General features: G+C 43.7%; 2 protein-coding genes across 3 annotated transcripts in view; one reads left to right on the top strand and one right to left on the bottom strand.

Moving 5' to 3' along the window:
• The window catches only part of sytl4 (synaptotagmin-like 4), a 38,860-nt gene extending 28,989 nt beyond the window's left edge, over positions 1 to 9,871 (top strand). For both annotated transcript variants that reach the window (XM_007891258.2, XM_007891249.2), the window contains exons 11-18: positions 477 to 566; positions 1,826 to 2,004; positions 2,587 to 2,689; positions 4,595 to 4,756; positions 5,592 to 5,700; positions 7,271 to 7,385; positions 8,425 to 8,633; positions 9,218 to 9,871. In XM_007891258.2, coding sequence (XP_007889449.1) covers positions 477 to 566; positions 1,826 to 2,004; positions 2,587 to 2,689; positions 4,595 to 4,756; positions 5,592 to 5,700; positions 7,271 to 7,385; positions 8,425 to 8,633; positions 9,218 to 9,357 — 1,107 coding nt within the window. In that variant the 3' untranslated portion in view covers positions 9,358 to 9,871. The remainder of the gene's footprint in view (positions 1 to 476; positions 567 to 1,825; positions 2,005 to 2,586; positions 2,690 to 4,594; positions 4,757 to 5,591; positions 5,701 to 7,270; positions 7,386 to 8,424; positions 8,634 to 9,217) is intronic.
• A 3,039-nt stretch (positions 9,872 to 12,910) lies between these two features.
• LOC103177176 (mitochondrial fission factor homolog A) lies at positions 12,911 to 27,127 on the bottom strand. Its single transcript, XM_042340879.1, has 8 exons — positions 27,108 to 27,127; positions 25,793 to 26,029; positions 24,676 to 24,842; positions 23,335 to 23,423; positions 22,195 to 22,350; positions 18,226 to 18,297; positions 15,199 to 15,277; positions 12,911 to 14,631 (listed from the first exon to the last, which is right to left on the bottom strand). Exons 2-8 carry the CDS (start codon positions 25,995 to 25,997, stop codon positions 14,500 to 14,502), a joined length of 900 nt encoding a protein of 299 aa, XP_042196813.1. The 5' UTR covers positions 25,998 to 26,029; positions 27,108 to 27,127; the 3' UTR covers positions 12,911 to 14,499.
• Between the last annotated feature and the right edge of the window lie 339 nt (positions 27,128 to 27,466).

Below are 27,466 nucleotides of genomic sequence, written 5' to 3'. Positions count from 1 at the left end.
CCTCCTTCAAGACCAACCTCAAGACCCTCCTCTTCGACCATGCTTTCAATCTCCCTGCTTCCCCGGCTCCCCTCCTCTTGACCACCTCCCTCCCCCACCCTCAGCTCAGGTCTGTAACTCTGTCTGTCCAGCCCCTTGGGACATCCTCCTGATGTGAAATTACAATTGTAATTTTGTTGTTGGTGGTATTGTTGTTGTTTAGTCAGGGTATCAAGGGATATGGAACAAAGGTGGGTAAATGCAGTTGAGGTACAGATCAACCATGATCTAATAGAATGGCGGAACAGGCTCGAGGGGCTGAATGGCCTCCTCTTATTCCTATGAATGGAACGTGGAGCGCCCCCTTCCCCTAACCCCTCTCATGGTCTTGCTCAGCTGTGAGCACTCGGTTTATACAGCAGAGCTTTGTTGTGACATTGCTACCTGCTGTCCGGAGGTGGTCAGTAATCTAATATTGAATCACTTGCTCTTGACAGGACGAGGAGGAGGAAGAGGACATTGATCAACTGGTGACAATCCATCGGCTGGCTAACGCCCGTCAAAGCCTCAAGAGCGCGGGTTCTGCTGTAAGTGACTCGGAGGAGATACCGGGATGCTGAATGTTATTTCCTGGACAGTTATATAATGATTCAGCACGGAAACCAGCCAATCAGCCCAACTAGTCTGTCTGGTAACAACAACAAATTACGCTTTCACGTCGGGAAGGCATCCCAAGGCACTGGATAGTTCAGGGTTTGCACCCGATGGGATCAAGAGGGGTCCAGGGTAGGGGGATGTGGAGGGAGGGTGGCCAAAGGCATGGTCAATGTCTTGAGACGGACCTTGAAGGAGAGAGGGGGCGACAAGGTGGAGGAATTCGGGGAAGGGAATTAGTCGTGGGAAGGCTCGAGGCCCAACCGCCAATGGTGGGCCAGGCAGGGTGGGGGCTAATACACTCCACACAAGCCCCCATTTGTCCTACCTCCCTCTATTCCTTTCCACTGCATCATGTTTTCTCTTAAATATATTGGTGCAATTTGCTTGAAACGCAACTTCTTTTAACCTTTATTAAGGGATAAAGTACATTCAATCTAAATCTTCCACCAATTAAATCACAATTGAAAAACCAGGTTGGGATCACCCACCTGAGGGAGAGATATGGGCTGTATGAGTCTCCAAGCTGCAAACAGTTTGGTGACATAAGAGACATGACATTGCCCTGGTACAATCATGTCACATAGATGATGCAGAAGCTCTGTCCGTCAGCATGGGCAATATATATATATATATATATATATTCTTGTGACATTTAAAATGGTTCTGTTGTTCTCCTGCCCTGTGTAGGAACCCCTTCGCCTCGCCCCCTCCCTTGCTTCCTTCAAGTCCCACCTCAATACCTTCCTCTTCAAACGCACCTTTGGTCATCTTTTCACCCCACCGCCCCCGTGCCCTCCACTCATCTTGTATCCAACCCTCAGCTCAGCTGCAAACCCTTAACTGTCCAGCACCTTGGGATGTCTTCCCAATGTGAATGGTGCTATATAAATGCAATTTCTTGTTGTTGTTGTTGTTGTCAGGCATGGCACAATAGGTCCTTGTGACATTTAAAATGATTATTTTGTTCTCTTTGCTCTAAGCCTGCCCTGTGTAGGTGTGAGGTCAGGGTGTTCAGTGAATGAGTCTCCTCCTCACTGTCCTCTTTAGTTGGGGAAGAGATGTACAGCTTCCTCCGTTCACCAGGAGCTGAGATTGGAATTCCGCGGGGGTGTGAGGGGAACACGAAGGGAATCGAGTGTCGAGTACGGCCATCTGATTTCCAGTCTCATGTATTTCACTTGTATTTCAGAGTACAATCGGCAGCATGATGAGCATCTACAGTGAGGCAGGTGACTATGGAAATGTGGCTGTCACTGGGGAGATCGTCTTCACTATGAACTATGACCAAAACAAGCAAATGCTTAACGTGTATGTGAAGGAGTGTCACAACCTGGCTTATGGGGATGAGTCCAAGAAGAGATCAAACCCGTAAGTGTGGGTGCGTGTTTGAGTCTGTGCCTGTCTGGAGCAGTAGGTGTTTCTATAGTATTTTACTAATACTTCTCCGACCTTGATAACGTGGAAATGTTTGACTTGACCAGTGGCGTGGTAGATGCTCAGTTTGAAGGGTTTGAACGCCTGGTGTCCTGGACAACAATCCTCCATACAAAATTAGGCAATGGCTTCACGCACATCACTGTGCGCAAATTAGCCGTCGCATACGTCTTCGAATGCCTATTAGTAATCCTTACATTTGATACAGCACGTTTCAAGCCAGGAGCATCTGTCATAGCGCATCACAGGATATAGGATAAAAGCACTCTGAGGTGCCATCCGGCGTGGAGGGCGCTATATAAATCAAAATTGTTGTTGTTGTAGTATAAATTGCAGTGACTGTGTGGCTTTGTTGGCGTAATGTGGCAGCTAATTTGTACACGGTGATGTCCCGTTTAGTGAGTCACCAACCTGAGTGGCACTTTATCAAATGCAAGGATTATTATTATATTATTATAAGTCACTGTAATCAAAACTGCTTCCACCGTGAATTAAACACCCATTTGTTCTCTGCAGCTATGTGAAGACCTACCTCCTGCCTGATAGATCCCGGCAAGGGAAACGCAAGACCATCATCAAACGCAACACGACTGATCCAATCTACAACGAGAACCTAAAGGTCAGGGGGTGAAGCGTGTGGAAGCTTTGGGGAGAGGGGGATTGGGGCTTGCAGTTTTCACAGTTCTGTAGGGTTTACCAGAGCAGAGTTTAGAGTTCACAAGTGTTCACAATCGGCTCTTCTGCCCTTGCAATGCAATTGTAACTTGAAATCCCAGAGATTCAGCCTTTCACCAACTGAGCTCTAGTTCAGAGCTACATTGCACTTATAGTGTTGATAAACCCATCAGTCACATGAGTCACCCGCCAAGCACATTGCCTAAATCACCCAGGTTATCCCCTGCGGCATCTCCCTCGCCACCTACGATTGCTAGATTGTACAAACTGCGGAGTTTGGTATTTTTAATTTAAAAAATGAGACAAAGCACAATATGTTTTTTTTTCGCAAGTCTCAAGTAATTGTTTTTATTCAATATCAACTAATTCTCTTAATCCTTACGCGTAGCGATGTGACATTCAGAGAACCAACCTCGAGGGCATTTGATGCTGCTTGAAGGATTCGTTAAGACGTCTGTTCCTCTTTGCTTTCAAATTGGTATCCACGTCCTCCCGAGGTCTAGCACAGCGTTTTGGGTGCATGATGATCTTCCTTGTCCTCCTCCTGTAGATTGCATGGCGGGGTCTACCACTAATCCTCCTCAGTTGTTTTCCCCCCCGGAACCTAGTTTTCCTCATCTTCCTTCTGCCACATCGTTTGCGGGGGCGAATGCGTCTGGATCGACATCTTGATTTGGTCATGGCTTGTTTTGACTTCGACACCTGGTTGATCTCTATCACACCAATTTGAGATTTGTTAATGAACATTTGCCCTGACGAGCTCCCTTTTTATTGAGTGGGACTGCCATTGTTGAATGACTTAGCGTATTGATTATGATGTAGGTTGACACTGCCATATTGAATGACCTTGTGTCAGCAGGTAAGGCTTTGACACCCATATTTGGTGTTGATTATGATTTAAGTTGACACTGCCTTATAAGGTATTGTTATGTCCCTCATTTTTGGGGGATCAGCCGGGTGTCTGACACTTGCGGGAAACCATCACCTTAAGAGTATCCAAACCAAGCTGAGATTTCCCTGCATCCCATCTACGCGTGGAAATCCTAGAGATTGATTTTTGGAATGGAATGCGCAATCTTCCACCCGACTCATTAAGGCTTTGGATAGCAGCGTTAACAGGAGCTGAGTCCAATGATTCCCTGCACCCAGTGACTGGTCTGCCCTTCCAAGTCATGCCCATGAGCCAGGCTCATTATTATGATTGGCTGTGCTGTCATAATAATAATAATAATCCTTGTATTTGATATAGCACCTTATCAAGTCTTTGAGACATCTCAAAATGCTTCACAGAATATACTGTAAAATGAATTGACTGCATGTTTTGTGGGTGCACACAGCAGCATCCCACAAACATTTGTGGATTGAGTGACCAAATTATTTATTTATTTTTTGAGAAGGGATTATTACCCCAGGAAAAGCAATCCTCCAATCGACTCACTGCTAGGTAAACAGAGATGTGTGAAGTAAGGAAACTTACGCCCTGTTTCGCCCTGCCGGGAATCGAACCCAGCCTTCCGGGAATCAAAAACTTAAACCTAAAGTTTATGTTAAACTGCATTCTTGGAATAAGGTAGAAGGAGTTTTACTCTGTATTATTGGGAGAACATAGAAGGAACTTAATCCTGTATTAAACATGGGCTGTACCTGCCACAAGATTGGTTCATAGGCCAGTATAGAGAGCATGTTACAGTGCATCTAATGTATGCTTGGAAGTGCTTGAGAGGAGAATGTGGAGGGAGCTATTTTGCACAATCAATTTTTCGATCATCACTCTGGAGATTTTTTTATATATATATATATTTGCATTGCTCTACCTGAATGTGTTTTGTGTGCTCTCTTTTCTGGCCAGTATGATATCAGTGAGTCGCAGTTGATCATGAGGACGCTGCAGCTCTCTGTGTGGCACCACGATCGCTTTGGACGCAATGTCTTCCTGGGGGAAGTGGATCTCTCACTGGATATTTGGAACTTCAACAGTCAGTTGGAGGAATGTCTTCCCCTTCATGGTGAGGTAGGATATCACTGGGTGCCTTTCCTATACCATGAAAGACAGTAACAACAACAAATTACATTTACACAGCACCTTTCACGTCGGGAGGATATCCCAAGGCACTGGACAGTAAAGGGTTTCCACCCAAGCTGAGGGTTGGAATCAATTGGAGTGGAGGGTAGGGTGGGTTGGGAGTGTGGGTGAAGGCACGGTCAAACAGGAAGGTTTTGAGATGAGACGCCCTTGAAGGAGGCACGGAAGGGGCGAGGAGGAGGGATTTGGGGATGGAGTTTCAGAGGGTGCAGGCAGAAAGGCTGAAGGCCCGGCTGCCGATGGTGAAGGAGGCAAGGCAGGGGACATGCGTCAGGTCAGTGTCTGCCAAATGGAGTTTGCCGACAGGTTGGTAAGGTTGGAAGGAGCAAGACCATGGAGAGCTTTAAAGATGAGGACAAGGATCTTCATCTCAATCCTCTGGGGAATGGGGAGACAGTGGAGCCGGGCAATGGAGTGGGTGATCAGTTTACGGAGCTTGGTTTGGGAGAGGACACAAGCTGCAGAGTTGTGAATAATCTACAGCTTGTGGAGGGAAGAGTTGGGAGTACAGGAGTAGAGAAACGACTACAAGGATTTACGTTGTTTCAAACATTGGTGTTGTGGAGGACCTGGGAGACATGGGGTCAAGATGTCAATAGTGTTAAGAGGCCAATGGTGGGATGGGCAGGAGCAAGCCAGAGCCCGCTGAACGGAGGCAGCAGATAGGTTGGTATGATGTTAATAGGACATCTCAAAGCCTTTCACTGAAGCTGACGATGACTGTATTTTGTTGATTTGATGCATATTTACTTTGTTGACGCAGGCAAATTCGGAGTCAAGCGGGATCCCTCCATACAAAGGAGAGCTGGTGCTCTCAGTAAAGTACATTCCACCCTCCAAACTCCCTTCCACAGTCACAGACAAGAGTAAGGGTAAGTTTACAAACTGTGTTTACTCTCCTGCAGATTCACACGTTCACAGAAACTCTTCACCCAGTGGATTTAACATTGTAACATCTCTGGCAATGCCTGATTGTCCTGAAACCGGATTGTGTACATTTATCTATCAGCCTTGCTGTGGGTGACTTTGATTGATGTTTCACCCCAGTCCTGTTTAGCTCAGAGATAAGGAGGCCGGGTGGTAAATAGCCACAAAAACAAACCCTGCACAACAATCACTGCTGGTTGAGGAATGTTGGAATAGAGTCCACCCTCTGTGTGATCTTGATAGTCCAGTTCCTGAGCCAGTCGGGGCCACAGTACTCCAGGGCACTGCTGCTGACAGACCTGGCTTGTTCTTAGGACTTGGAAGGATAGACTGGGAGCAGGAGTTCTTGCTACTCGGCTCCTGTTAACCCTGAAACCCAAAGCTAAATGGGAAGGGTGGTCCTGTCTGGACAAGGAGCAGGTTGCTTGCCAGACAGTCATCTCAATGGCAAGCTACGTAGCTTAAGCTGATTAAGCTCCAGCAGTTATCCCAACAAACATTCTCGCCAATCTGTTCCTAATGCCTTCCAGAGTTCGGTAAGCAGGTTACATTTTACCTCATTCTCCCTTTCCTGGAGACGGTGCACATCCCATTCCAGACACAGGGAAATTTCCTGGCTTGGGTGGCATACATATGCTGAACCGTGTCTGGTTTGGATACTCTGAAACATGGTGATGGGTTTCTTTGCTCCCAGGAGTTAGACAAAGAGATACTGTGAGCTCCAGTTCCCTTCAATTGGCCATGTTCGGCACACATCCCCCCACCCCCGCCACACACCATATATGTGCAGAACACCAGCAAGTATTTATTTTGCTTTAAGTTATCAGAGAGAGCTAGTTTCATTCTATTATCAAATATAATAATAAATTAGTCACTCAATCCACGACTGTTTCTGCTCTGGACACTGCTGTGTGCAATTGGCTGCCGCGTTTCGCCCACAAAATATACAGTCAATCGATTTTACAGCATATTTTCTGAAGCACTTTTGAGACATCTCAACGACCTAATATTAATAATCCTTGCATTTGATATAGCGCTTTTCACGTCGGGAGGACGTCCAAAGCGCTTCACAGAACACACTGTAAAGTGAATTGACTGTATATTTGTGGGCGAACGCGGCAGCCAATTGCACACAGCAATGTCCCACAAACAGTCGTGGATTGAAAATGACCAATTTATTATTGTTTTTTTTTGGAGGGATTATTATTAGGCTCTGTGTGGAGTAAGGAAACTTGCCCAAGGTTTCGCCCTCTGCCTGGAATCGAACTCATGTCTCTCACTTGCAAAGCGAGTGCTCTAACCACTGAGCTACAGGACTCCACGAATAAGGCGCTATAACAAATGCAAGGACTATTATTGTTATGCTATAACAAATGCAAGGACTATTACTATTATTTTGGCTAACAAAAAAAAATGTTCTGGTGTAGTCGAGCACGATCTATCACTGAGTTGAAGTGTTATAGTAAAGAATGTTGTGCAGGACTGTACATTGAATAACCGCTGTGTGTTTAACAGGGAAGAAAGCCACACAGTCAGTGAAGGAGGGGGGGGAGCTGCAGGTCTGGATTAAGGAGGCCAAGAACCTGACACCAATGAAAGTAGGCGGAACCTCAGACACGTTTGTCAAAGGGTGAGAGGTTGCTTTCTCTACTAAGTCAACTTGATGTAATTGTTAATAATTTGTGTGTGCGCACGTGGGTGTGCGTGTCAGTGTCTCTGAGATTAATGCTGTGATTGTACAACCAATAGAGAAGCCACTCTACTCCCGGGAGTCTGGCAATTTGATACTGTGCGCTCCAGTTCCCTTCCATTGGGCATGTTCTGCCTACACAGACGCACACACGCACACCTTGGTATATGTGCAGAACAACACCATCCAGCAGTTTTTTTAAAAGTAATCAGAGAGAGCCAGTTTCACTCTTTAATAAAGTTTAAAAAAAATCAGTTTAAATTTGGTAGGGCTGAGAGGAAGGAAAGGGGAATGGGTGAGAACCTGATGGGGTTTATACTAAGTAGGTGTGACTGCACTGTTTGTGAAACTAGCTCTCTAACAATAAATTGCACTTATACAGCACCTTTCATGTCAGGAGAGTGTCCCAAGGTTTTGGACAGTTGAGGATTTGCACCCGAGCTGGGAGGGGTGGGGGCCACAGGAGGTGGATGGGGGTGTGAGGTAATATGACTGAACGCATGAGAAAGTTGGTCGTATTGAGACGGACCTTGAAGGAGGCGACGGAAGGGGCAAGTCGAATTGACTGTGGGATGGAGTTCCAGAGGGTGAGGGCTGAAAGCCCAACCGTCAATGGTGGGGCGGGGGAGGTGGAAGAACTGGAAGTGTGGTTTATGCGGCTTGTATGTTTGTTCTGCATATCTGGCATTGAAAACACTAAACTGGGAGCATATATAAAGAGGGAGCACAGTTACAGGAGAATATTCCGACGTGTTGCAAAGAACATCGGGTTTCACAATATTTATTCCTATTCTTTGCGCCAAACTGGCTACCCACAAATCAAATGCGAGGATTATTATTATGTGTTGATATTTCATTGCTCCTTAAAAGAACACGATAAACTAAAACTGAAATAAGTTGGGTCCTGTGTAAACATACAGAAGTCCTCTCTCTGATTGTCCTGGAACAAAGTCAATCCTAACTGAGAGCTGTTTTTCAGGTACCTTCTGCCGTTCAAAACCAAGACATCCAAACGGAAAACTCCGGTGATGAAGAAGACACTGAACCCTCACTACAACCACACCTTTGTTTACAGTGAGGTGAAGCCCGAGGACCTGCAGCACATCTGCCTGGAGCTGACCATCTGGGACAGAGAGGCCCTGTCCAGCAACGACTTCCTCGGGGGAGTGCGCCTTGGGATTGGGAATGGTAAGGCATTGATCTGCAGAGTCCTTTAGTTTACCTGCTGCCTCCGCTCGGCTGGCTCTGGCCTCCAGATTGTCCCTCGTCCCCACATCTTCACCATCAGCGGCCGCGTTTTCCACCACTACGCCCCGAAGCTTTGGCACTCTCTCCCCCAATCTCTCTGCCTTGCCCCCTCCTTCCCCTCTTTTAGATCATAACTGAAATCTTCCTCTTCGACCGTGCTTACGGTCACCTCCTCCCCTCCACTGTTAAGCGCTCCGAGACGCTGCCCCTAATGAAAGGCACTCTATAAATGCAAGTTGTTAATGAAGGAAAATGGGGAGGTGTTGAGAAAGCAAATCAAAGTATATTTCGACAGAGATAAGCACTAAACTTATAAACCTGGGAATACAATTGCTGTGTACAGATGCAGATGAACCCCTTGTCATAACACAGATATGCTCTCAAACGTTATCTTATGTTGGAGATGGTTTCTGATCTTTTATACAAATAATGAGGGAAAGACCATTTCCTTCCCTGTCTGAAGCTTTCAAGCACTCAGTCAGATGAAGAAGGTTCTAGTCTTACCATCAGCATCTCTTTTCTAGGGATGAGCAATGGGAAGCGAGTGGACTGGATGGACTCGGTGGGAGAGGAGGTCAACATCTGGCAGAGGATGACTCAGTACCCAGGCTCGTGGGTGGAAGGAACATTGCTGCTTCGTCCAAAAATGGGCGAACGCAACTAATCTGTGGATCTGGAGACAATGTGGATCTCAGCAATGTGCCAAGGACTCTACAGGTCAGGTGGTCTTAGCCCTATGAGCCATACCAATCATTTATTTTCAATGAGGAGGGGAAAGGGAATGTTCTTGTTCAATCCTAAACTATCCTTCCCTGGGATGGAGCCAGCCAGCACTCTGCTTGGAACTAGGGTTGGAGCAGATTACAACCTCATCATTTTGAAAGAAGGAAAGGAACAGGGAGGAAGGATATAGAAAATAATATTTTATTCCAGTAAATTATGGGCAAGAACTGGTTAACTCATGACACCCTGTGGCCAGCCGTTGTTTGGTCTCTTTGTGGCTCATGCAATAGCTTTGCAGTGAGGAAACTCAGCCCACGATCCTTTAGTTCAGGGATTGTTTGGAAGCAAAGCATCTGTGTTACTTCTCTTTTTTTAAAAAAAACTTTGGGTAAACACTGCTTTGCAATATTTGTCACAAAATCACAAGTAACATTCTTTATTCCTTCCCCCCCCCCCACACACACACACATTTTGTACCTGTTTTTCAAGTGCAAAATGGGTGAAAAAAATGTGATTTCAAGACAAATATTGCAGCAACTTTTTTCAGAATAGTGCTAACACATTGTCAGCCTATTTTTTATATTCAGTTTCCAGAGCAAAGTATACCTTTGCGTTTCCTTAACTTTGCTCCTCGTTTCATACCAGTGAATCCGCAATAGGTGGTAATTCACACCTCCTCGGCCCAATTAATTGCATCAACTGCCCACAGGAATGCTCAATGCCTTCTCTAAAGAGGGCACAATCAAGCTACCCACCCAAAAAATGTAGAGACGCCCAGTTACTGGGCTGCAGTAACTATTGCAACACTCGCTGAATACTGTAGTGTTTCAATGTTCATATACTGGAAGTAGTATACTTAGTGAAGAAAACTAGCTTTTAAAAAAATTGAAATTTTTCTGCAGTATGAGTTTGGTACAGTGATTAGTGATGTAGGAAAGAGTAAGTGTTGAGATGGTGATCTGTGTGGTGGGTGTCCGAATAGCTGTGTATGAGGATTGAACAGATTTAGGAGTAGGATTAAATGTTAGAAAGGGAAACAAAGGCCAGTGGTGCAGGGTTTTGTTTTCAAGCCCTTCTCTGGTTAAAAGTATCAGGTAGAAGAAGCCTGGGATTGGGCTTCAGGGCACCATTTGTTCCCAAACGTCAGAAACGTCCCTCTACTTTGTCTTTAGTTAGAGCTGCGATAACGCAACATGACCATACAGCCAGCAGACGTGCAAGGCAGAGTGAACTCACTCAGCAACACTTACACTGTACCAGCAAACAAAGCAGCCCTTATCTTATCAAAGTTTCATTGGCCTTTGCTAAACACTGAATGTTTTGTAACGATCCACAATGTTTTAAAGCACTTTTCACACAGCTCTTGAGAAACGAGGCACTATTGAGGACTCAGCAGAGAAACGGGAGTTTGGGGGATGTTGACTCGAGGTACAGCCGGATGCATTTAGGATTGTGAAAGCAAGGAGAGAGGTAGCACACCGGTGGTGGGAGAGTGTTTGAGAGGGTAGGGGCAGGTGATTGAAGGCTCAGTGATTATTAAATAGAATTAGGGTGCAGAGAAAACTACAATCCAGGGCAAAGGCATCAGAACCAGAATTAAGGGAGTTCTTCTGAAAAAAAATCCTGTTACTTTTGCTGATCTACACACAGAGCTCTAATAGCTTACAAGCTTCAAACACTGCATTTGGGTTTTCTGTATATCTCAAGATATTGTTTTTTTCAGTCACTATGAAGCCTAAACCAAAGAAACAGGAGACATTTACTCTCTCCTCCCAATTTAATTCAGCAAATACCCCATCTATCATCATTTATTTCACTTCGGCATTGTCTAACCTGTGTAAAATCACTGATTCTATGCAAAGCAAAGGCTCTGTGTGACAGAACATTGGGAAGAGAAAATCCAGCTTCTAAGTTGCGCCGTCCTGTACATTTTAGATATTCTTACACTGGATTTTACATTCAATTTCAATCTGTGCTATTCTGCTAACTGAAATCTCTTTAGTATTACTCACCAGTGTATATACATTTTGAATAAATAGCACCTTGTTGAACCTTGAAGTTTATATGTGTACATGTAGTGGGAGAAGGATGAGGATGGCATAGTTTTCTACCCATTTTAGATAATTTGTTAGCGAATATATGGATTTAATAAAGCATTTCAATGTGTTGTCATCTGTTCCAACCTCCATCTGCTTTTAAATGAACTTGTCTCAATTTGTTCAATAGCTGTTGAACTTCACACTTGCAATATTTGAAATTTTATCTACGGATAGTCACTCCACTTTACAGTGTATCCTGCTTTGAGACGTCTCATGGACGTGATAAGGCTCTATAACAAACGCAAGTATTATTATTATTGATAGAGAATTCTGAAAAGGTCTGGGGAGTAAGCGGGAGAATGCTATTAAATAAATCGTGTGAAGTAACCTACCCTAAAAGGCTTCAAGTCAGGCCTGACCCATTTTTTGTGCACAACTCGGGTCAGTCAGTAGCCAGCCATCAAGGTCAAAGCCCAGATTATCCCACGGTGTTGAGCTGGGTTAATAGCAATCCCATCACCAGGTGCAAATAACTCAGCACAGACCAGGGTTGAAAACTTGGGCCGGTGATTCAGAACCACTGCAGATGGTCGTTTAGTTCTTTAGACAACTTTTTAATTACAAAATAAATCTAAATCAGGATGATGATTATAATACTTGCATTTGTTAAGGCATTTTATCACGTTGTTGAGACATCTCAAAGTGCTTCATAGAATATACTGTGGAGTGACTCCCCAAATAAAGGCTCCTCATCCTAAGACATGCATTGCACTTCTGAGAAGCCCGTTTCAAAGTGACTTAGGTGAAGTGCTCAGAGTAAATAACTCCCAACAGGTTTTTTTTTCAAATAATGAGTTGGAGAATATAATTGAATAAGCTGCATCAGGATAAGTACACAAATGAATAATGCTTAGCCTGATACTAATCCTTCAGTAACTCACCTAACAGTGTTCAGGTCATCCTGGCCCAAGGAATACATACAGACATTCAACCACTGAATTCCTTCCATATAGCTACGAACACAACTTTCACATTTTACAACAATCTGCATTTATATAGGGCCCCTCATGCAGGGTAGCGTCCCAGAGCACTTAGGTTAATATAGTCATTGTACATAAATCTGACTAAGGACCAGGTTGGATTCCAGAGACGGAGATTTTGCCCGTGTGGACTTGTATCCATACATGGCAAGAATATTCTGAATACTGGATTGTAGATATGGACGATGAGGTTAAGATAACAGCAAATACAAAAGCAGGGTGCACATTAACATACAAATTGGGAGGTAAGAATATTTATATCCTTTCAAGAACTGTTGTCATTCTTCTGTGTCAATGACTTAAAATTGCAATTGAGTTTCATTCTCACACTGTACCACTAACAGAACAAGTCTTTCTGGAATTTCTATTTCTTTAACATATCGAACCAGTATTACACAGTAAATATAGCAATATATACGAGTATAGCACGGAAATGCCCATTTTAATAGCAGAATCAAGTTACCCAGTGCTTACTTTGCAGTAATAAACTGCTTCGTACATGTATAATGGGAAAATACAGCTGTACAAGAGATGGTTTTAGTAAATTATCTGTTTTAATCATAATTTAATAGCATGTTTCGATATATGAATGGTTTAAAGATTATTTACATATAAGTTAGGTTTAATAATAATAATCCTTGCATTTGATACAGCACTTTTCACGTCTTCTAGACATCTCAAAGCGCTTCACAGAATAGGCTGTGAAGTGAATTGACTGGATAGCGCCTCCAACACAGGGCAGTCCCAAAGCGTTTGATACCGAGCCGGGGGGGGAAGGGAGGCGACTGCAGACACGGACGAATAGGAAGGAAGGGGAAAGGCAGAGGGATAGAGGAAGAGTGTTTCAGAGTTTCAGGGATTGGAATAGAGAGAAAACACACACAACGTCCAGTTAAAAGTTTCAACCTAAGCTTGCATCAGTCAGAACTGAGCTGAGAAGGTCATCGTGTTTAATCTCAGGAGGCAGCTTCCTCTCCTCCAAGACAAGTGCTCACTCTGCCACTGAGTTGGACGGGGAAATTTTTGATTCTATTGGTTTGAATTCAGCAGGTGGCTTGTATCGATGGCAGGCACACACACCCATTCTGATTGTTGCTTTGATCACGCTACACTTACCTTCACTGGGGCTGAATCCATCATCCACCATGCAGAACCCGAAGCACTCCTGTCACTGTGCTGAACTCGTTTTGATCATCTCTCTAGTCTGATCAGTATCTGTCCCATCTCTGACGTACCACTTGTTAATGGCTAGCCTGAGAGACTAGATACAGCTCACTGCTACGCAATAATCAAATGTGGCTCTCGCACAATATCCAATTGTACAAATTCTCAAAGGGCAAAATCTAAACCCACTTTAACCGAATGGCTGAGCAGCTTGTAATCACAAACAACGTTAGACTAGACTATATACATATACAACCCTCACAGATTTTGAACCTGACCCAGTACTTTAGCATGCGAATATCGGAGGGAATACTCAAGAGGCACTTAGTGAAAATAGTAAACTAGGTTGCCAATATTTTTGAACTTAAGTTGTGTCACTGTGACTTTTTAATTCTCCCCTCTCCTACCTGCTCACTCTATAAATTAATGAGAACCCTTACTAACAACTAAAGTCATATTGATTTATAAACCTCAAACTCCACACCAAACACTCAAGTATGCTGTGGTTAGTGCACGAAATGTTATTAAAGTTGGAATAGCAGCCTTTCAGGATTTACGATGCTATTGCGAGTTAAAGAAAAAAGTGCTCATTTTCACATTGAATCCATTCATTTTGCTTCATCTGAAAACACACGCTAACATTTGCGATACAGCTTCTCTGCCCACATCACTCTGCTGTTAAAATCATCTTAATAAACGGATCTGAAACGACGGTGTAGGCTTGTATTTCAGCAACGAGACAGATCACTGCACACCAGAAACAAGGATGCTTTTTAGTGCTACATTCAACACGAGTGGGTCGCTCAGTCTACACCAGTGTTTCCAATGCTTTGTGCAGTTTCACTTCCGCAGCCAGAGCCAACTGTTGACAAAACAGGCTGTAACGATGATGGAGTAGAGGATGAGTTCTTTGCGCGCACGGTCCCGACTCTCTTGTTCCAACAACTGTAAGCGCCGATTCAACTTGTTCAGCTGCGAGAGGAGAGAGAGACAGAGAAAGGGTGGACCCTTTGTGCGCTCAAGCTGCTCAGATCGAAACTAGCTTAACAGCACTTAATCACCAATTTTCTTTTAAGTAGTAAACAAGATACAAAACATTCATCTGCTCTGAGCTTTTAATGCAAGGTTAAGAGCAAGAGGTTTATGACCAGCACTTCCGCATTTTCCTGAAACATCCCACACTGCTCTCCCAACGTGCGGGAACCTGACTTTGAACTTTCACCTGCAGCAGCCTAACCATTGCACTCAGCAAATTCATGTTTTCAACTACCACTAGCACCACCACCACCAATTGACATCTGTATAGCGCATTTCACGTAAGGGGGACGTCGCAAGGCGCTGAATAATAATCTTTGCATTTGATATAGCGCCTTATCACGTCGTTGAGACGAAATGCAGCAGCAGTATCCCACAATGCGTGTGGAGAAAGGAAACTTGCCAAAGGGTTTCGCCCTCCCCAAGATTAAACCCGGGTCCTCCAGCTTGCAAGGCTAGTGCCCTAACCAATACATTACAGGACTCCACTAATCACATCTTTACCTGTCGCCGGAGTGTTACAATCTCCATCACACTGAAATTTTCGAGAACTCCCTCAGGTACTCCGTAGTCATGGGAAATGCTGGAAAGTAGAGACAAATTGTGAACAAATCAATTCATTCCATAACACTGGCTGCATAAAGTGAAAGTGAGTCAATTTGACCCTTTAATTGCACCCGAGCTGACGGTTGGAGTCGGGAGGAGTGGAGGGCAAGGCTGCTGGTGGGAACATGACTGAAGGCATGGTCAAAGAGGAAGGTCTTGAGACATGCCTTGAAGGCGACAAGGGAAGGAACAATGCGGAGGGGCTCTGGGACATACACATACAGTGTGTGTGGAAGAGGTCATATGCAAGCAAAAATGATTCAGAACTTCACCCTTCTATTTTTTTTCCTCCAGAGAATTAGCCGTTATAGAATAACATAACACTTGCTCTCTTTCTTCCACTTTATCCGAATAATCTGAGAATTAGACATGACGGGAACATCACCTTCAGTAATGAAAGGCAGAGACAGTCATAAAAACATAAGAATTAGGAGCAGGAGTAGGCCATTCGGCCCCTCGAGCCTGCCCCGCCATTCGATAAGATCATGGCTGATCTTCTGACCTAACTCTAATTACCTGCCCTGTCCCCATATCCCCGAATCCCTCTGTTTTTTAAAAAATCTATCAGTCTCAGCCTTGAAGATGTTCAAGGACCTTACATCAGAGAGAATTACAACTATATGAGACTGGTACTGTACAGATTAAAGAGTAGAATCAGTTTAAATCTCCCCCATTAAACAGCTATCTTCTATAAATAGTCACAGAAAAATGTTTAAAGCCATGATCACAGCGCCACGGTCAGCCGGCACGGCCATTAGGTGTAACTGCAGTGTCTGCATTCATATGTAGGTCCTCTGTTTCTGATGAGGTATAAATCATGTCTCGACATCAATCGGTTATTGAGATACATCTTGAAGTGCAGACAGACATTGTTTTATTAGTATAAGATAGATGTTCAAAAAAAATTTACATGTACATTTTGTACAGCCACTTTGTCAAATAGGCACAACAAGTATATAAAGCAGCCAGCAACCCTTAATTTTGACAGACAATTTATAAGCAAACGATGAAGGAATTTCAGCCCACGAACATTACTGCGCCCACGTGGTTGCGGGTGGGTAGTGTGTTGGGGGGGGAGGGGAGAAACTGGCAAACAGCACAAACTATAATTGTTATACACATTACTAATCTTTTCTGCAGTAACGCAATGGATTAATGCATTACCAGAGGTTTTGTTCATACCTGTGGGATAGTGGCTAAGAATGTGAACGCCCCTTTTCAACATTATTTAGGCTGCCTGATCCAGTTTCCCTAGACATACAGGCTCTGTGTATTTTAGGGATTTCGAGAGAGTGATTTTTAAATAAAAGTGAACAGACACACAAAAAGCAGGTTAACCGTCAGGTTAGACACTTACAAGTTCAGAGTTTTTCACTAAACCAGTTCTCGATTGAATTACAGCATTTATGTCATTAATTGCATGAACCTTAATCTTCACTATTAACCACACGGTCCCAAAGCCTTCTGGACAGCAAAACAGATTTATTCCATTATTCACCAACCTTGTTAACTTCTCGAACCTTCTGGGTTTGTTAGGTGTGTGATTGTTGCTATGAAAACCACACTGACTGTTCCCTACACCGCCTGCATTCTTCAGATTAGCATTGCTAGCACCTCCTAAAGTGCTCTTCAGAATTCTCCTCACTACCAGCGTTAAGCAAATATTGGTTCTCTTTCATGCTTTTCAATATCAAGGCAATGTTTGCTTTCCTTCAGTGCTAAAGTGCAGCTATTGGGAAGTGTAATATCACCCAGTGAGGTATATATCAGCCATGAACTAATAGAATGGCGGAACAGGCACTAGAGGCTGAATGGCAGACTCCTGTTCCTATGTTCCAGTGCTTCTCTCATTGCCTTGAAGACTCCACAGGGACCCTGTATTAATTAGCTACATTTTTGTTCAAAACATTTTATTCACCTGAACATACCTGAATTCTTGGGGCAAAATGGCTGAATTCAACATTTTCCAAAAATTTTCATTTGTAAAAACACACGCGCAGAATTGATATGATGTGACTGCCATTTCCTGTTCCTCTAATATTGACAATTCAATACAAATTTACATAACGCCTTTCCCATTGAAAGGACTAATGGTGCGGTGCTTTTTAATAATTTTATCACGGTCTATTTGTGGCCATCTCCTCTTCAAGGGATCCAACTGCTTCTCTGCCCCTTTTACTACCGTCCACAAAATATTCAGTCAATTCACTTTACAGTATATTCTGTGAAGCGCTTTGAAACATCAAATGCAAGGATTATTTTTTATTACTAGGGTTACAAAAATAAAATAATCTATTATTTTAGTTGATACAGCACCTCGGACATTGGGAGGACGTCTCAAAGCACTTCACAGGATATACTGTAAAGTATAGGGACTGTATTTTGTAGGCCAATGTGGCAGTCAATTTGCACAGAGCAATGCCCCACAAACAGTCATGAAGTGAGTCACCAATTTTTATTCGGGGGATTGTAAGTCAGGACGCTGGGAGAAACTCCCTTCTCTTTTTGAATAGCGCCATGGGATCTTGATAGCTTCCCCTAAACAAATAGATGGGATCTCAGTTTAACGCCTCTTCCGAAGGCCGGCACCTCCAAAAATACATCCCAAGTGTCATTCGAGTGTCAGCTTGGATGATCTGAGTACAATGATTTGATGTGGGGTTTGAACCACAACCTTCGGACTGAAGAGGTAAGAGTGCCAGGCTCACTCTTGATTTATTCTGGACCAACTGCAGAATTTCTAATTCCAGTTAGACAGAGATCATTCAACTCAGCAAAGACTAGGAATGGAACCTGGGAACCTTCTGGTCTGTGTGGCTCAGCTGTTCACTGAATATACTTATGGAAGCAAGCCTCCTATAGCATTTTAATATTACAAGTACTTGTACCAATCAGTGTATTAAAAGAAGAAAACATGCTGATCACCTTTGACTCTTTGTACGACTGGCCACATCCACACATGGATTATGAGAACGGGGTCGGTCACGAGGTTGAATCCTTAATAAAAACATAAGAAAAGTCAGGGATGAGAAATGGCTCTTTGACCCACTGAAGCTCATCCATCCTTCAGATACCCACGTTCCCCAATACAACCATCAGTTTTAACACCCACCCGGGACCTTAATGTCTCATCGGAAGGACGACACCTCCGACAATCCAACACACCCCCAGGGTTGCATTGGAGTGTCATCTTAGCCTATGTGATTTCAAGTCCTGACCAAAGGCTTGAACCCACAACCTCCTGACTAAGAGGCGCAAGTGCTACTGTACAGCCAGGCTGACATTTGCCTGCCCTGTTTTACTGAGCCCAGCTCAGTGATGACCTATTTACACGTCTTTGCCAATGTTTGCAGCTGACCAATAAAGGTATGTAGAGGTGACCTAGAGCAGCACTGTCAAACATTAGAGTCCCATGTGGCTCATGGAGCCACCTCAGCTTGAGCAGAAAGCATGTTTCAGAGAAATCCTGCTGATAATTTGCTTACAGCAAGGTGTGCAGGGCTATTTAAACATGCTTGTATGTATGCAGTCAGGCTTTTTGAATACTCAATTGAAATAGTCATCTAAAATAATCTGAATCATAGAACAAAACGAGTACACTCAATTGATGCTTTTTTTTTTGAACGACAATATAATGCCGTGGATTTGCTTATTAAACATACAATACCCAGGAACTGTTTTCCAGGTATTTAAATGAATAACTTTTTAAACTTGACCATATGATGTCTTTACTCTCTTCGTATGTAAATGCGTCCGTTAAATACTGGCAGCTTGCACAGGTAACTGACCAGCGTCAATGGCTTAGCTCACAAAGTTACATTGAAAATGAACAAATTATTGGTTAATTGCTGCAAGTTTGAACTGAGCGCGGAATATTCGAAAAAGCCCAGTGTTTTCGATGTACGCGAGCAACGTCTTTGTTGTAGAGATTCCACTATGACTGCTGTTGCTGCTTTTGTCTTTCTGATTCATGTCGTAGGTAATTGGAGACTCATGCATGCGTCTCTGTTGTAACATTTTTTGACTGGTATGGCTCCCACTGTTGTTCATGAGCCACAAGTGTGACTCAATACAAATCTGGGTTTTGACAAGACGGCCTCTGTCTCCAATATTCTCTACCTGCGGGGAAGGCACCTGGCCTGCACTCAGCACACTATAGTTGTGCAGTTGAGATCAGCAATCAAACCGGGGCAGCTGGTGGGAAATTAAACCAGTTTGTTGAGGCAAATCTTTTTGGGTTCTTTCAAGAATGTTTTAACATTCGTTACCTGATATACAAACAGATTGTTATGGATTGTTGAAAAAGAAACTCCACCCTAAAGCAATACATTCACAGTCAATTCATTGCATGCACCACAAAGTTAAACATCACAAAGTTAAGAATTTTCAGAAACAAAGATATTAATGACAAAGAGTGTTTGACTTTTGCACAGCCCCTAAAGTCTACAGCTGAACAGATATCATGCTGGCAATAGCAGTGAATAAGGACACAAGACATGCTTCTATTTTAACTTGCTCCAGTGGATTCTGCTTTTCTTTACATCCGTTTCCCAACCATGTACACTCAGCTTACACCCTTATCTGTCTTGATCACATAGCTGTTGGTGAACACAATATTCAATAGAAATACATGATCATTATCTATTTACACATCATCCTTACTTTGACTGAGTGAGCAATTACCTTGAGATTCAGGGGAACAAGGAGGGACCTAACGCCACTATTTCAAAAAACTGCTGTTATCCTAGCTTCTATTCACTCCTCATCCAAAATCACCCCAAAAATTCAATTTAATTGGCTGCTCATCAGTGTTCTGTGCTGGATCTTCCTGGCACAGCTCAGCTGCCAGATTTGCCTCTGTAACATTAATTTCACCTCTAATAAATTTAATTATGTAAAGCGTTTGGAGAGGTTTATTTCACGTGAAAGTCGCTATAAAAATGCAAGTTGTTTCTCATGGTCACCATCATCATAACTTTACTCAAAAATCACTTTACAACAAAAAAAACCAGAGGAATCAATATTTCCTGCCCCGACTGGAAATTTATCCTTAGCATACTAAACCCTTCCCCAGTGAAAGTGACCGACCTCACATTGTAATTCAGTCAGTCATTCCCCTTGCTTTCTATAAGTGACTAGATACTAAATGGTTCTAAGGTACCAGAAAAACATCACAAATAACACCTAGTGGTTTAAACGAGAATCTCTCTCTTGAATTATTCAGCAATTCTGGGACTATTAATGTGAAGAAGAATTATTTATAGTTAACAGAGCAAGTAGCAACAGCACACTATTCAATGCTTGAATTTCTTTACCCTGATTCTACTTCAGAATAATAATATAATAATTCTTGCATTTGATATAGCAGTTTTCATGTCTTCTCGACATCTCAAAGCGCTTCACAGAATATATTGTAAAGTGAATTGTCTGATATTTGTGGGCGAAATACGGCAGCCAATTGCGCCCAACAGTGTCCCACAAACAGTCGTGGATTAAAGTGACCAATTTATTATTGTTTTTTTCTTGAGGGATTATTATCAGGCGTGTGCAGTAAGGAAACTTGCCCAAGGTTTTGCCCTGCCAGGAATCAAATCCAGGTCTCTCGCTTGCGAGGCAAGTGCTCTAACTACTGAGCTACAGGACTCCATAGGATAATCAATATAGGATAATCAACTACCTATATTGTTAGAGCTTAAATCTCATTTTCCTCCAGTAAACATTTGTCTGTGAATTCTGTACGGCAGACACACTCCATCAAGGAAGATATTACTGTTTTCATGCACGTCTTCAGTAAAATATGCAGTTAGAACCTTCATTCTGTTCATGAAAAGAAGAACCCTGTAGAGCTCATGTCATAGTTTCAGGTACAGATAGTGTGGTGCAGCTTTGATTAATTCAGCTCCAGCTAATGCTAAGGCCTGAACCAAACCTCACATTATACTGAAAGAATTGAGGCATAAACAGTAATCAATGCTACTGGATGAGGATGTTTTGTACTGTATTGAATCTTAATCTGGCCTTGGCAATAACCCATTCCCAACAACTCTCTGTCTTGATGTCCAAGCATAAACAGCCCCGATCCCGACCCCCAGCTCAGGTCCGAAACACTGATTGTCCAGCTCCTTGGGAAGTCCTCCCAACGTGAAAGACGCTATATAAATGTAATTTTGTTGTTGTTTTATTCTTAGATACAAGACAAAATATGAATATGAGGGACTATGTGATTAGGGTATCTGGATTTGAGGTCAGCCAAGACTGTCGGGATGAAAATATACCATCTTTCTCGTCTACTGTATAGGTCCTAAGGAAATTTGATACCAGTAGTCTCAACCTTATATGGTAGGTCAACAGCACAAAACTGCCTGACTTATCAGCATCATTCATTCAGATCACAAGGTGTGGGAAATGAAAAGATCATACCTGTGTGGCCATCTAAGGTTGGGGGAGAGATTTACTATCCAGCTAAACCCCATGACCTATGAGCAAAAGTGACAAAGTACAAATGGGAAAAGTATCCAATTTTCTGAAGCAAATTAGAACAACCCTCACCTGATGTGCACAAACCTCATTCCCCCGCCTCCCACTGCTTTAAAAAGGGATAGCTTATTGTGGAATCAGCATCCAACAAAACAATTTTACTTTATCTGGTTTGTTTTTCTGAACATGAAACTAGTGGCCGGGTGAAGCAGACACTCTAATTGGAGGCGTTTCACATGGAAGATCACAAATAAGTACCTGCGATAAAGCATGTAGCCAGATCCCAAAGCAGCAGCTCAAGGGCTATTCAGATCCAAAAGCTCCATCAAAACGACACATCTCATGCAAAGGTTAAAGAGTAGGACAGCCACTTCAACAAGAGGCTTTTAAAGAGTCGCCCAAGGCAATTCTGGTCACCTTCTCTGCGTTTCCTGATGGACTGTTTCCGTAAAGCGCTCCGATAGGCTGTGCCCAATATATTTTAATACACTGAACACATTGTGAAGCGAGAATAATGCCTGGCCCGGTCCAGGTGATGGGAAGGGAAGCCTTACGCCATTGGAGTGATCACCCCTGTGGATTGGATAAAAGTAAAACAATGGTCAAAGGAAATTTTCTAAAATGAGAGAACAGGAACAGAGTCCATATTTCCCAGGTTTAGAGTGGCATCTCTGTTGAAGGAACGTGTGATAAAATGCCGCAGAATTTTATATCATCTGGTTTTGCTACCGTAAAATGAGGGGTTTGAACTGGATCAAAGAATTCATAAACAAGACTGTTCTTGCTGAATCATCTGCTCACCTACTGGTTTGAATTCAATGAATGCTTTTCAATCGCTAAGACAGTCAGTGAAACCTCTCTCTTAATTGGCTGCCGCGTTCGCCCACAAATATACAGTCAATTCACTTTACAGTGTGATCTGTGAAGCGCTTTGGGACGTCCTCCCGACATGAAAAGCGCTATATCAAATTCAAGGATTATTATTATTATTATTATTAATCTTTCCTTTCCAACACACACAAATGAATGATGCACCACCAGGTTACCTCATCTTTCACCTCCCATTCCACATAGCAAATATTTTCTTGACCTGAAGCCTTTCTCTCAAACATAGCACTTTCTGGGGTGTATGTCTTTCTCAAAAGTAGAAGCAGATCCAGTCTCCTACCCCAAATCATCAACATTTTGCTTCTGGCTCTCCATTCCCTCTCACGTAAACTGTTATTTTAAATTTACTGCCGACTCTGGTTGAAAATGGACTGCGAAGGCTTTTTCAGCCAACAGATGACAAAGTTTGAAGGTTGATTGTCGACCTTTGATACAGGATATTGAGAACACATTAACCAGGAATCTGAGTTGACTCGCTAGCGGCTCAAAGAGCCATTCTGTGCTCATACACATCAATGAGAATTAAAGCACTCTTAACTCACTGAAAAACTACAGACAGTAAACTCCAATTCGCAGGCACGTAACATCATTATCGTAGCTGTGCAGAAAAGGTTATAAAGAGTGATATCAAGGTGTGTTAAATAAGCCAGGGCAAGATTTCTTACTTACGCATTCCTCTGTTTTCTGGACGCAGCTGATAGACAGATTTCACTCTCATTCAATGTTCTTGAACTGTTAGAATTTTGGGAACTGGCCAGCTGTACCAAAACAACACACAGCACAGGATAAGTTACGCTACTTGTTACAGGAAAGCAGATTTCACCCAAGTACTTGTCTATAATTTCTTTTGTTGAGCTAGTTATCTGACACGTGCAGAAACCCATCACCGTGCTTAAGAGTATCCAAACCAAGTTGAAACTTCCATGTATCCCACCTACACATAGAAATCCCAGAAATAGATTGTTGGAATGGAATGAACCCTCTCTCCCTGCTTACCTAATTCCGAAAAGTATTAGGGACATTAGCCTTGGGAACCCGAGAGTTTGTGTTGGGGTAACTCCTGGAGTCTAACCAGCTAAAACCGCATAGCTTGCCATTGATATTGCTGTCTGGCAAGCTTTCTCACTGCTTGTCCAGGACCACCCGACCCATTAGGGCTTTGGCTTGCAGGGTTAACAGGAGTTGGGTGGAAGGACTTCCTGCCCCAGTGACTGATCTGCCCTTCCAGGTCCTGCTGTACGTATCTACAAGAATTAGCTTGAGCAATCTTAATCACAGAGCAAGTTTCTCTTTTTAAAAAAAAGGCTGGCTGGCTGTAATTGAGAGTGTGAATCCCTAAAGATTTCTCTGCACTTTCTACTCCTTGTTGATTACTTCCACCTACACTTAAAGGAGAGTAGTTTTGTCTATGGATTATTATAATAATAACTCTTGCATTTAATTTCCCCAAAACAGTAATGCAGTTAAGAGATAATTTTATGAGATGCTGGAAAGGCTAGACAAACTACCTCCCATTCTAAATCTAGTTACCCAGCCAGGAAACTGCTAAAGCCAACATGGTACTTCTGTCTTGCTCTGTGAAGACATCTGTTTATGGCAGTTTGTAAAAAGAAAAACAAATTAATCCTTGCATTTGATATAGCGCTTTATCATGTAGTCTCAAAGGGCTTCACTGTAAAGTGAATTGACTGTATTTTTTTTAAATAAAGGGATTATTACCCCCAGAAAGGGTTCCGCTAATCGACTACGACCAGTTTCCTTCTTACTACTAGATAAAAAGTGATGTATGGAGTAAGAAAATATGCCTGTTATGGTGAGCTAATGCGTCAGAGAATACCAGTTACACACCCACAGTTCTACTGAGCACTTTTAGAACTAAGTTCAAGGGTTTGTCAGCCTTGAGACCTGACGCCACATTAACAATAAACAATGTACAACAGCTTCTGGTCCATATCAACAATACAAATCCTTTATTTTAAGGACACGACACATGACATCTCAGTAAAGTACCTCTCGTCTTTGCAGCCGACTCTCTAGGCTGTCCACTTTCAATGGCTGTGGGTTCCCGAACATCATGCAGGGAGAGATGCTGAGTGGTGGGGGATCTGACATTGATGGCGTATGTTGGAACCAACCATACAAGTAAGGCCTCGCGCCAATGTCTTGCATATCTGCTTCTGAACAGAGAAGTGGGACAACTTTGAACTTAATGACGAGATCCTGTAATTGTACTGGGGCTGGTGTATTTATCACTAGTTTTCAATGTAAAATCTCCACGAAACAACCAACTCCATTTAAGAGTTTACATATCATTATTTCCCAAATACTATAGGATAGAACGAGCCAAGAAAATACTGGAGTCTTATGGTAGTTTCTCGTGTTTTAGCGATACAGAATTATTAGCTAGGAAATCTTTAACATAAGATTGCTCTGAAGAGTAATAACAATAATCTTTACAATGAATATTGCGCTTTATCACATCATTGAGAAATCTTAAAGCGCTTCAAAGAATATACTGTAAATATATTTATATACCTTTGACTGATATTACAGATGTACAGGTCTCCCCCCACCTCACCCTTCTATTCTCAATTTCTCCTGCCATTTCTAGTGAAAAACAGGAATCCCTCACATTGTGCATTCAATGTCAAAGTCACCTCTTCCAGAAAATATGGTTTGTTCGTATATGACCTGGTGCAGACCGGCCGGCAAGAACAGAAAAATGTTAAAATTATGAAAGGTTCTGATAGGGTAGACATTGAGAAGATGTTTCCACTTGTGGGGAAGACCAAAAGCAATGGCCATAAATATAAAATAGTCACCAATAAATCAAATAGGGAAGTCAGAAGAAACTTCTTTACTCAGAGAGTGGTGGGAATGTGGAACTTGTTGCCACAAGGAGGAGTTGAGGTGAATAGCATAGATGCATTTAAGGGAAAGCTAGATCAGCACATGAGGGAGAAAGGAATAGTAGATTATGCTGATAGGTTTAGTTGAGGAAGGGCAGGAGGAGACTCATGTGGAGCATAAACACCGCCATAGACCAGTTGGGCTGAACGGCCTGTTTCTGTGCTGTATATTTATTCTATGTAATCCTTTGTTCTGTTGAGTGATGAACGCAATTTACCTGCCATGGATATTCTGTCAGGGATGCACATATGCAGCGATGCCATCTGAATATCCTCTGCTCTTTCTTCATCCCCTAATTCCTCGGTCACCTTCAGTCTATTGGGAATTCTCATCTTCTGGCTGATAGTTTCCATGAAACTCAGGTCACAACGTAGCCCACCCAAGTCTCCAGGGTCAGCAGATGCTGCAAATGGGTCTGTCATGACAGCTGAAGGACAGACCCCAACGAAATAAACTGAGAACAGTTACACAATAAGCAATATTTCATTTCAACCCTACACAAACTATGCAGTGCAAAATGCTGAAACTATACAAGGTCCCATTCTCACTTGTAGTTAGGTACGCAACAAAAAAAAGCACAAGGAAATCAAACTACTGTATGAACGCACTGTCACAATAACCACCCTTACAGTTGACATAATGCCTTTCACATCAGGAGGATGGCTCAGTGTTTCAGTGCAGCAGCGATTGTGTGTTTTGTGGGGGCAAACGCGGCAACAGTACTATCCTACAACCAGCCTTGAAGTGAAGGAACAGCTTTTGTTTATTTGAGGGACGGTTGACCAAGACACGCGGAGAAACTCCCCCCACTTTTGAACCGCGCCGCGAGGTCTGCGTAACGAGCACCCGATCAGGCGGACGTGACCTCAGTTTAACGTCTAATCCGCAGGACATCCCCAGCGCAGCGTTGGCAGCGTCACGGGTGACCTTTTCGGGGTTTGCCGATGGCCGGATTCCCTATTTGAGGCACATCCGTTGGGCCTCAAAAGCAATATTTTTGAAATGCAGCATTTACTGGTACATGGAAGGGGGGGGAGCGGGCAGTCCGGAAAAAATGGGGGAGTGGGAGGGGAGGGGGGGGGGAGAGGGAGGGGGTGAGGGGGGGAAGGGAGGGGGGGGAGGGAGGGGATGAGGGGGGGAAGGGAAGGGTGGGGGGAGGAGAGGGAGGGGGTGAAGGGGGGGTGGGGGGGGAAGGGAAGGGAGGGGTGGGGGGGGAGAGGGAGGGGGGGAGGGAGAAGGGAGGGTGGGGGGGGGAAGGGAGGGGGTGAGGGGGGGAAGGGAAGGGAGGGGTGGGGGGGGGAGGGGGAGTGTGACACATCGTGTGGACGATACGAGTTCGACCCACAACTGTCGATTATTTTTTGTCAAAATACAGTCACTACACTTTACAGTATACACCGCCCTCCACACAACAGCAGCAGTTATACAGCGCCCTTCACTCGGGGGCAGCGTCTCGGAGCGTTTAAAACCCTCTCCGGGTGTGTGGGTGTGTGTGTGTGTGTATACGTGGGGTCAGCGCCGCCATCACCCACCTCCCGCCGCCCTCTGACTGCCGCGCACTCACTCAGTCACTCACTCTCCCGCCCGCCCTCCCGGCACCTCGTGCGCGCTCACGTCACAAGCCCTCTCGCGCTCCCGTTCGTGCGCGCTGACGTCACAAGCCTCCCCCCTCCCCCACGCTCCGTCTCGCCCTCTCTCTCTCTCTCTCCTCCCCATAGGGTTGCCGCCCTCACGTGACGTAACGTGACGTGACGCGCCCGCCCACTCGGCCAGCGTGGCCCGGAGTTAGGGGCGGGTTTTCACGCCCAATTGGGCGGGTTTGTGTTGCCACCGACTGCTTTGGGCGGGTAATTCATTTTTTGGGGGGGAGAAAAAAAGAAAAAAATTTAAA

Source organism: Callorhinchus milii, unplaced genomic scaffold, assembly GCF_018977255.1.
Source record: "Callorhinchus milii isolate IMCB2004 unplaced genomic scaffold, IMCB_Cmil_1.0 Scaffold15, whole genome shotgun sequence".
Classification (NCBI taxonomy): Eukaryota; Metazoa; Chordata; class Chondrichthyes; order Chimaeriformes; family Callorhinchidae; genus Callorhinchus; species Callorhinchus milii.
The sequence above is the reverse complement of the archived record's forward strand: the minus strand, read 5'-3'. Positions and strand labels throughout refer to the sequence as shown.